This window comes from Arvicanthis niloticus, chromosome 3, assembly GCF_011762505.2.
Source record: "Arvicanthis niloticus isolate mArvNil1 chromosome 3, mArvNil1.pat.X, whole genome shotgun sequence".
Lineage (NCBI taxonomy): Eukaryota > Metazoa > Chordata > Mammalia > Rodentia > Muridae > Arvicanthis > Arvicanthis niloticus.
The window spans coordinates 104,178,336-104,189,369 of record NC_047660.1 but is presented as its reverse complement, the minus strand read 5'-3'; the positions used below and the strand labels follow the sequence as shown (position 1 = coordinate 104,189,369).

The 11,034-nt window shown below is 37.3% G+C and overlaps 1 protein-coding gene across 5 annotated transcripts in view; it reads right to left on the bottom strand.

Moving 5' to 3' along the window:
• Positions 1 to 7,340: 7,340 nt before the first annotated feature.
• Positions 7,341 to 11,034, bottom strand: part of Znf385d (zinc finger protein 385D) — an 885,608-nt gene continuing 881,914 nt past the window's right edge. For 2 of the 5 annotated variants that reach the window (XM_076931610.1, XM_076931611.1), the window contains exons 6-8: positions 10,292 to 10,470; positions 9,002 to 9,103; positions 7,347 to 8,028 (exon numbers count right to left, since the gene is read on the bottom strand). In XM_076931610.1, the coding sequence (XP_076787725.1) occupies positions 7,795 to 8,028; positions 9,002 to 9,103; positions 10,292 to 10,470 (515 nt within the window). In that variant the 3' untranslated portion in view covers positions 7,347 to 7,794. Of the gene's footprint in view, positions 8,029 to 9,001; positions 9,104 to 10,291; positions 10,471 to 11,034 lie in introns of all 5 variants that reach the window. The other 3 variants (XM_076931609.1, XM_076931608.1, XM_034499193.2) reach the window with 3 other exon arrangements.

Sequence of the window (11,034 nt, the reverse complement as noted above, 5' to 3'; positions counted from 1 at the left end):
ACATTGTCTCCAATTTGTTCTATGGAATGCATACATATTAAGCTATGTTTAGATATGCTGACTAAAGTCCAAGACTTGTAAGTGAATAAATGTACTTGGCATTTCGTCAGATTTGATATGTTTTCTGCAAACGTTTTGTTAAAAATAAGTATTTTAACGAGTGATCTTAGCTAAGATACCTAGGATGCTTAACTGTGGTTACATAGAACCTACAGTGGTTACCCCCTGTAGTCAGGCAGGACTGCCAGTGGAGGGATAAGGATACCAACTCATCAACAAAACTTTCAACCCAAAATTTATCCTGTCTAAAAGAAATACAGGGACAAAGATGGAGAGAGTTTGAAGGAATGGCTGACTAATAACTGGCTCAATTTGAAACCCAACCCCTGAAGTTATTAATGATACTCTAAGATGCTTGTAGACAGGAGCATAGCACAACTGTCCTCTCTGAGAGGCTCTACCCAGCAACTGACTGAAACTGATGCAGATACCCAAAACCAAACATTTGACGAAGGGCATTGACTCTTCTGGAAGAATTAAGGCAAAGATTGAAGGCCCTAAAGTGAATGGGTACCCCACAGGGAAACCAACTGAGTCAACTATCCTGCACCCCTGGAACTCTCAGAGACTTAGACACCAACCAAAGGGCATGAGGCCCTGGCACACATGTAGCAGGTCTCTACATGGGTTCCCCAACAACGGGAGCAGAGGTTCTCCTTAAAGCTATGGCCAAGACTTTGAAATCTATTCTCCAAGGGGGCTGCCTTGTCTGACCTCAGTAGGAAAGGGTGTGCCTATCTGGCAGAACTTTGATGTGCCAGGGTTCAGTGATACAGAAAAGGAGGAGTAATGTGGGGGGAGGGACTTTAGGAGTGGACAGAATATGGGATGTAAATAAATAAATAAATAAATAAACTGTTTTAGTGGCTGGAGAGCTGGCACAATAGTTAAGAGCAAGTTCGCTCTTGCACTGGACCTAGGTTTGGTACCCAATACCCACATTATAGCTAACATCCATCCTTATTTCAAGTTCCAGGGAATCGAGCAACTTCTTCTGACATCTGAACACACCATACACACATACATGATATATATACAAACACACAAGAAAAACACATGTATAAACTAAAATTAATAAATCTTGAAATTAAAAAAAAATAGCCAAGCATGTGAGATCTGAATATTTTATAATATACTGGGCAATAAATTTCCTCTAAATTGGTCATAATGACACATGTCTGTAATCCCATTACTCACTTGTGAATCTCATACAAGAAGCTCATGAGTTTAAAGTCAGTGTGGGTTATACATCAAGCCTCTGTCACAAATGTTTCTCCTTAGGGTCTCTTAGGTATTAGTTTAAAATTAACTTCTATTACTTGTATGTTGCAAGAGAAATGCCACATAGAAGAAGATAGAATTTTAGCTGTTAGGAACATAAACATAAACCAGTATTTGAAGCAAAAAACTCCATATACTCAGAAAGAAATATTTTTAAAACATGCCAGCACTTCCTCAGAACAAAATCAAGTGTTCCCTACCACTATATCAATGTATTTCTGGCCTGAGATGGCATTCCTTTCAAATATGCAAGAATTTGACCATTGACAAATTGCATTTTGAAACAGTTTTACACAAGTTTATAAAACTAAGTTTTATTTTCAAACTATTTTGAGTGTCAAAGGATTTCCACTAAGTTTATCTTCTTCTTAGCATAGTCTTGGAATTACGGGGACATGGTACCTGAAGAGGCCACCTTCAGTTGCTAGGTAGGACCCTCAGTGGAGGAATAAGGATGCCAACTCATCCACAAAACTTTCATCCCCAAATTTTTCCTGTCTAAAAGAAATGCAGAGACAAAAATGGAACAGAAACCCATCATAGGGGCAAATACCCATCATTATTCAAATATTGTCAAAATTGAATTGTCATATTGTGAAGTTGGTTATCCTAGAGCATTCTGCACAGTGTTCTCTGATAGTCTATACTGGTAACAGATCTTTTGCCACCAGGCTCCCCCCACTAAACAGTATGCTCACACATTTTCTATAATATTTTATTTTAAGTCAGATATCCTTAAATGAAACTTGTTTTAACTATTTGATAAAGTTAAAAATTTAGTAATCACAATAACTTTTCCCCCATTTCTGGTAACTTGAACTCAAAGGCAGGATAGACTCACATCAATTCCTGAAAGACTTTTATTCAATGGGTGCTTTTCCTAATCTTAGTACCTTGTAATATAATCACACAGTGATAGATTTTCAGTTGGGTTAACAAGGTACAACAGAGCCCACAAGCACTTACTAGTATAATTCCAAAATTACTCATAATAGCCTCAAACTATGTAGTGTTTTTCAGTCAAATGTGGTGGTTCATGCCTATTAATCGTGGTACTTAGGAGGCAGAGGTGGGAGGGTTGAGGCAAGATCGAGGCTAATATGGATGACCTAGTGAGTATCAGGTCAGTCAGACTGCATAGGTAGACCCTCAAGCAAAGGTAAAAATAATTCTGAATAGATTTGCATTTCACAACTCAAAACTATAAAGACTAGATTGACATTAATATTATCTTAGCCCTTACCAAATATTTGCTTTTAGATAACTTTCCTTTTCTGTGGCCTGTGCCCTGTTAGCTATTGAGATTAGATAGGGCCTCAACTTCTTAGTCCAAAATCCAGGTTCTAAGAAAGAAGTCAAAGTACACAACTATAATTGTTAGCTCAGTGATCTTGGAGTACAGCGTAGATCCCCCACATTGTAGGTACTTCTTATCCTCCAGTGCCCCAAACCTATTATGATTTTCATTCTTTATTTCAATTTTGTGTATGAGTATTTTCCTGAACATATGTATGTGAACCATAGGCATCCAGGGTCCACAAAAAAAAAAACAACAAAAAAACCAAAACAAACAAACAAAAAAAACGGAGGATATCAGGTCCCCTGGAACTGGAGCTATGTTTGTTTATGAGCCACTATGTATGTGCTGAGAAGTGAATCCCAGTGATTTGAAATATTGGAAAGTGCCTTTAACTGCAGAATCATTCTAAAGCTCCAGCTTTTTAAAAATATAAAGCCAGTCATTAAATATAAAATGACTGCTATATCTGTAAAAATTGAGAGTAGTATAAAAACATTGAGAGATCCATTTAAAAATAATTTCTGTGCATATGTATACATACAAGTGGACTGTTAGAACTGGTAACTAAACAGTTATTTATTTTTAAATATATATTTGCTCCTATGGGGAGCCAAACCAACCCAAGACTTTTGTAAAGGCCCCGATGAAAGGATGGAAGAAACTGTAGTTCTTGTCCAGGACTAGACTTGGCAAGATGGTTGTAGTTAAAGGAGTCGAGGTTCTGGCTTTCGGAGACCCAACTCTTTCCCTAAGCTGAAGTTATGGTTCTTTAGGCAGCAGTGTTTGAGGTATCCTGTTCTCTTTGCCAACATTGTCTTACTTAGCTATCTGCTGACCATGGTCATTTTCCAAATACGAGTATAAATGATGTTGAACTTCTGAATAAGCTTGTTGGGCAAAAGTTACTAGCTTCTGCAATACTTCCTTGCCCCGGTTATTACTTTTGTCTTCAGTTCTCATCTCTATTTCTTGTTTCCTATCCTCCTACTGGAAGCCTACATTTTTGAGACCCATATTCCTGTGGGTTTGGTTCTGCTCACAACCATTTCAATCTAACTCCTGAAAAATTGTCATGTTTATGCATTTTATATAATTATTTATTAATATTGTCCTATTTATGCTTCCATACAGAAAGGTAGAAAGCTGTACATTGATGTCTTGGCAAAGAGAGACATTTAGATTTCTTTTCACTTTTCAATTGTGATCTGATCTTGATATGGTTTCTGTTCATCTGACTTTCTTTGGAGACAGTTCCAAATGCAGTCCCTCTCACTTGTTTATACCTTGAACTTCTGTCCCTTTGCCTCACCTCCCACATCCTGGCCTGATAAACATGTGCCACCATGCCCAGTTTTATATATTATGGACATCAAATTCAGAAATGTATACATGTTGGGTGTTTTATACTGGTCTACTAGCTGTATCCCCCATCTCTCATGAACTGGCTTCTTCAGAAAAGTTGAAACACAAAGAGGGCCATAAAGATATCCACTCCAACTTGGAGCTGCAAATAGAACAAGCTGCTGAGCCTCATTTGATCAGTAACTTATAGTACACAAACATAGACACAGTGACTTCTACCTTATCTATTTAAAGGTTTGTTTTTATTGTTTTAAATTGTGTATATGTGTGCGGTGGAGGTGCATAGGAGTAAATGTGCCCCTAGAAGCCAGAGGTATCAAATTCCCTGGAGCTGGAGTTACAGGCAGTTGTGAGTCAAATACTTCAGGTGCTGGGACATGGACCTCAGAGCTACCTCTCCAGCCCTTCCATGCCTCTTCTTGAAAATGGTATTTCTTAAAATTTTAAAAATGCTTGTTTTATTATTTTTATCTTCTTGAGTTCTAAATAAGTACTATTTTAATTTTTTATATTTACTTGTTATTTTATTGTTAATCAAGTTATGTCTGCAGTCACATAGCTATGATTTAATTGTAATGGTAAGAGGTTCTAACAGCACATGAAGATAGCAGTCTGTTCCAATGAGGCAGTGGCTAGAGAAACTGCCAAAACCCACTGAGTCTGCTTATGGAATATAAACAACTGTTCTTTCAAGTTCTTATCAGTTGTCTTTGCAGAAAGATAACACAGTAATACCTGACATCTGCTTCCATTGGCCTAGATTCTCTCGAAGAGTGGTATCAATGCTTTCTACAGGGTCTTTGGCCTTGCAATGTATTCATACTGTTTCCAATGAAACATAACACACTCATGTATATCATACTCTGCAGGGGGTGTGATACACAGAAAGGGATATATAACTCTGAAGTTAGACCACCTTGAGATTTTTATAGTACTATTCCTGCTGAATCTAAACTGTCAATCTGTGTTCCTAAAGAATGTTCCCCAGGAAAAGTGCTATTGCTTTGTAACAGTAAGTACCATAAAAGATGCTGACCGAATAAAGATAAATAAACAGAGAAGGACAGAACCACAGAGAAGCCACTTGAAGTTCAATGGTTAGGCTTCATCCTTTATTAGATAGTGAATAAAAGACAATTGATTCTTAAAACTACAATTTAAGAGACCATTTAAACAAAATTGTTTCCGTAGCGAAGTGAGGCAGACAGGGTCCAGGTATTTCTGAGTGTTCTCATATGGCTGATGAAGAAAATATGGCTGATTTGTTTGTTCACAGCAAACCATTAAAGTTATTAACGCTTTATGACCCAGGACTTCTTGTGACACATGGCCCTGACTTATCGCCGACTGCTTCCTTTATTTTGTTAGCATGGGGAGAAAAAACAGAAGCATATTATAAGGAGGTTGCAGTGGAAGAAAGCACAATTGGCATTGTCAGATGGAAGGGCTGAGATGCAGAAAAAAATACAATGAACAATCAAAAAAAATTAAAATCCAACACAAGTAGAAGCTGCTGGTCACATGGTAATAAACTCTATAATTAAGACCACCAGTCTGAACTAGCCCCATTCATATGCAAAACTTAAATAAATAAATAAATAAATAAGTAAATGAAACACTTGCTGAAAACAGTCTAGTGTTTGCAGAGACTGTAAATGAGAAATCACGACGTTCAATGGCAGGTATGTCTCACAGATCTTTGTACCAAAAAACTGAAGGAAGATTATATTTTCTTATTCTCGCTTTCCTTTCACTTTTCATTGTTTTCTTTACAATCTTTCTTTTTCTTTCCTCTTTTAAATGTTGTTTTGGTTGTTTGTTAAATAACAGATATGTATAGCCTGTTGTTTTAAAGATACACTTATATGACGAATTCTACAGCCACAATTAACAGTCAGCACCAATACACTATGCATATTCTTCACATATAAATGACAACTACTTAACATCTCTCCCTCCAGGGACTCCTTAATTCTTTACTCCTCTCTGAAGGATGCCTACATTTGAAATAAAAGCAATTTCAGGAAGGCCACACTCAGTCATTCCCTATAGTTTTAAACAATGTTTATAAAACCTTTTCAAAAATAATTTTTATTTTTAATCCTAAGTCACAGAAGGCTGATGTGTATATGTTTTCTTCTTGTTCTCTTGTTGAAGGTTATCATTCCTGGATGCAATAACCTGTGTGCATCCAGCCCCACCATATCTATAGGGGCAATCTAGCTTTCTATGGAAAAAGCATAGTGCCTTTATTACAAATTAAAGGCACAGCTATTTCATGCCATTTGTTACCAATTTACTGATAACATGTAACACTGAGTAGTTATAGAAATATTCTCATATAGATTTTCTTTTTATAATTTAATTTCTTAATCTTTCTAACATATATACAATTTACATACATACATTCATATATATATATATATATATATATATATATATATATATATATTCCCCTGATACATTTCTTTTAAAGATAAAACATCTGTTTCTTTCAGCTCTGTAGTAAATATCAAAGGCAGTTCTTATTTCACAATGCCACTGGAGGAGTGATGGTCTAGGGGACATTGCTAATACAGTTTGTTAATGCCATATCATTGGTGCTCAATGAACTTAAGGATGTCATGTCAGAAGGAAAAAGTAACAATAAACACAGCCATAGCTCATGCTTACGTCTGTCTTCATACATCCATATTTAAAGCAAAAACACTTTGCTATGGCACTACCGGCATGACATAAAGGGTTACAACAGATGACAAGTTATTTTTTGGGTTGTTTTCTGCTTTTGTTGATCTGTGTTCATTTTACACCATTGTCTGAGATTCTGAAGGCTCCTTGTGTTTGGAATCGAACAGTTCTACTTATTTCTTACTCCAAGCCCATGACACATGGGTTGGTTTTCAGAGACATTGGCATCCCAACCACTTCACTTTCTCCAGCAATGCCTATTCCAAGCGGGAATCTAATACCTAGTAAGGAAGTGTCTTTCTTGGTCTTACCCTACCTCTAAGCACAGAGGATGGGGGCGCTGACCATGGAGGTTTCCAGTGTACCATCTGGTGGGTTTTTTTGTTGTTTTATTTTTACTGATTTTCAGTATAAAATAGCTGTTCATTCTACCTTTTGCATTTCTTTATAACCTAATGGCATAGAATGAGACACAGCACTATTGTTTGACAAAATATCTACTGTATCTACTTTTGTTTGGATACATATCCAGTAAATGCTGTCATAGTCAGAGGACCAGCAAGGGCACTACTATTCACAGTGTTGCTTTGTTTTTGTTGCTTTTTTCATATATATATATATATATATATATATATATATATATATATATATTATAATCTACAGAGTAAATTATTATATATATTATATATATACATTGGAACCAGTTAATGCCCTTAAACAATGTATAATTGTTTCAGAAAGCAGAAAGACAATGCAGGGGAAACAGGTGCCCAAAAATGTCCAGTCACAAAGACTCTGGAAGCTCTAGATACCACTAAGAGTCAGTGTTAGCGATAACTTCTAAAACAATCAATGTTCAAGAAGAATGTTTTAATTTGGAAAAAAAAAAATGCCTTGTCTCCCCTCCCCTCCCCCTAGCCCAACTCCCCACACTTTTTTATTTTATTTTTTTTAAATAATCTTTTCATTTTACTATCAAAAGTCCTGGCTCTCCAGATACACTTTAAACTATAAATAAACGCTGCATAGTTCTCTTTTGTTCGATTTTAGTTTCGTTTTGTTGTTTTAAAAATTATTGCAGTACAACACCTCCTGTTTGTAATTCAGTAAGGAGCAAAGAGCACAGGAGTGTGGGTCGTCCGAATGGGTCCAGGAGCCGGCCTCAGAAGGGCGGGAGGAAGTGCAGAGGCCTGGAAGAGGGTAGCTGCAGGAGCAGTTCGAAGGCTGAAGGGGGAGTTCACCGCCACAGCGGCTGCAGCTGCTGCAGCCGCCAGTGGGTTTGGGAGAATTCTGGGAGCCAGTGGCTTTGAAGGTTCTTTTGAAAATACCAGTTTTACCTGCAAAGACATTTAAAAAGGATCAAGAACAAACGTTTTAGAGTTTGTAACTGGAAAGTAAAACGGTAGACCACAGTAATGAGCAGCTACAAAGCTAAGTGCTGGCAATTAAAATAGAAAGTGTAGAATTGTTTCTTTTGGGAAAAGTTGAAGATAATTACCAACAGCCCACCAAGCATCCTTAAGCATCTTCCAGAGATGAAGACAACAATTTTCGGCATTTTAGTTGACATTTATACCTCCATAGGAGGTCCCTGCCTTGAGGAAAAGAGCAGAGGAATGTCGTGCTAAACTTTGTACATACAGTAACTGTCATGCAACCAATATTGTTTTTAAAAATGACATTAGTTATATCTCCGTGCTTCCTTCTCTAGAAAGCATATTTGATGTATTGTGGAAAGGACATTTTCAAAGGCTTATATATTCTTGCATTTAATGTCCTGCAATGCATCATCATACACAATTTAAACCATACCATCATCATACACAATTTAAACCATACCATTGAGATGGTGGTTCAAAAAAAAAAAAAAAAAAAAAAAACACCTTTGAGAGGGCATAAATGTTGCCCGCATTTCATGTTTTATCTCCTGAACACTTTAACTCAGCAATTCGAGGTCGTATATCTGACATCCTTTCTGAGTGTGTTCCCTAACATCAAGACCACATTCTAAATGACTGCTCACTGGACCCAAAAGCCTGCCTTTTCTCTAGTTTATGTACTCGGGGACAAATCTCAGCTTAGACAGATGAGCTGAAGTTAAAGGTGGTAGACACTGGAACAAGTCAAGTCAGGAAGGATTCCGTTGGTGGAGGGCAGGCTGCATCCAAAACTCAACCAATTTTTATTGTTGCCCGTTTATTACACCTGTTCCACGTAGTAACTGACAGCCTCCACCCCGTGTCCCTCTTACACGACTGTAGGACAAAGAGATCATCACCTTCTTTTTTAGGAAGCAACAGTGTCACTCACCCCCAATGGATGTGTTGCCTTCTGCAGTTTGTTGTAAGGGCTGTATTTAGGTTTAGGGGGCTTCCCAGCGGCTCTGTCTTTGTGCCTTCTACTGCTAATGTGCTGTTGAAAGCAAACCAAATGACAGCTTTAAAAACAACACATCAAAAACATTCCACAGACACATATATCTTTAACCTGGAAGAATATAATGCAGATTTCATGCAAGCTTCACAACAACAAAAGGAAAAGAGCAGTGTACACTTCTTGTTTGGCTTCTGAAGCCTTTCACACTATTCATTTTAATCCATTTTAAATAAATAGAACAGTTTTCTTTTCTCGCCTGTATTTGCCTTATCACTCCACATATCTCCTCAAAAGCATTTACAGAGGAAAGGATGTCTGAAGAAATGTTATGTGCAAATCAACAAACATGCCCAGACAGGCATGAATGCATTTCCATATCAATAACTATCCTCATATTTGAGCAGCCAAATGTCAATCTCTTAAATTCTAAAAATAAATAACTAAGGTGCAAAATACCATCCATAAACAAACCACAACACAGTATGAACATTCATCGGGAAAAGCACCACTACTTTCCTTAGAAGGCTATTTGCAGCACAAATAACTGTGCATTGTTAGTCATTGCATCAGCAGGTGGACAAAGGGTTAGAGATTTAGTACAGTAAATACAGACAATGAGAAGACAGTGCAGTACAAAATTAGTTGTAGCATGAAAATATCTAAGTATGCAAAAAAATAGAGCATTATGTTGGTCTTTAAAGAAAACTAACTGTTTTGAGTGGAAAACTCAGTGAAGTTTTAATATCCCTTCAGCTCCAAAAGTAGCCTCCCAAGAAACAGACAAACTCATTGTCAACAATTTGCAGCAGGTTTTATTTATCAGCCACTGCATCTTAGTATTCCCTCAACAAGTAAAACAAACATATGCTAAAATAAAGACAGTGAATAAAAGATAAAGGAGGACGTGATAGGTGGATGGATGTACTGACAGGTGGATGATGATGATGAAACTGGGTAACCTGGTGAACGAATGGTGTGTGAATGGATGTGTGGAAGGATAAGTAGATGAGTGGATTGATGGACAGCTGGATAGGTGTTTAGTTGGGAGATGATGGATGAGTGGTTATATGGATGGTTTTCTGGGTAGGTGGATGGGCGCAGTGATGGACGCGTGAGTGGATGGATAGGTAGATAGATGTATGCGTAGGTGGAGAGGTTGGAAATAAAGAATAGAAACATACACAGACTACTCAGAGGGTGTCCCTGTTGGTTTTCTTATGGTACCTGTTTGAGTTGTGTTTCCGAGTTGACGTGCACATCGCATATTTCACAGTGAAATGTTTTGTTTTGGAGGCCTGTGTTTCCCTTATTAACAGGCCCTTTGCCTTTCATTCCTGCCCGAGGAAAGGCCTTGATAGTTCCGCTTCCGTTGCGGGCTTCTAACATGGTTTTGTGCTTAGTACCTATGAGAAGTATTTAGGAAAAAAAGGAGAAAAAAAATAAAAAGAAGTGAAAATATACTATTAATGATAGCGTTCAGATAGAATTCCAAATGAGGTTTAACTGGAATACATTTAAGATACAGTAGATTGTAACAAGGAACTCTTGTTTTATAAGACAGTATTAAATCATTAGCTTTTCAAAAGGCTGAGCATCACATGTTAAGCGTCATCCGTAAGTAGAGTAATTAAATGAGAGGCCTGGGTCAGTATCCAATGGGTGTGACTCTGACTCTTGATGGTAAATGTGACACAAATAATAGGAGTGATCTGTTTGCTGGAGGTATGGTTGGATGTGTACCATCAGGTTAGGCATGGTGCGCTTATATCAGTGGCTCTAACTAAACACACACTTTAAAAAGAATGCAAGTAAGCTTTCTTGTATCTGTGCTTTAACCTCAAAGAGAAAAAGTAATAGTAATAGTAAATATCATTTTAAATTTTTTATCTTAGAAGCCAAAAAAGGGTGTTAGATCCTCTGGAACCAGAATTAGAGGCAGTTGTTATAACACCCTGACATGGTGCTGG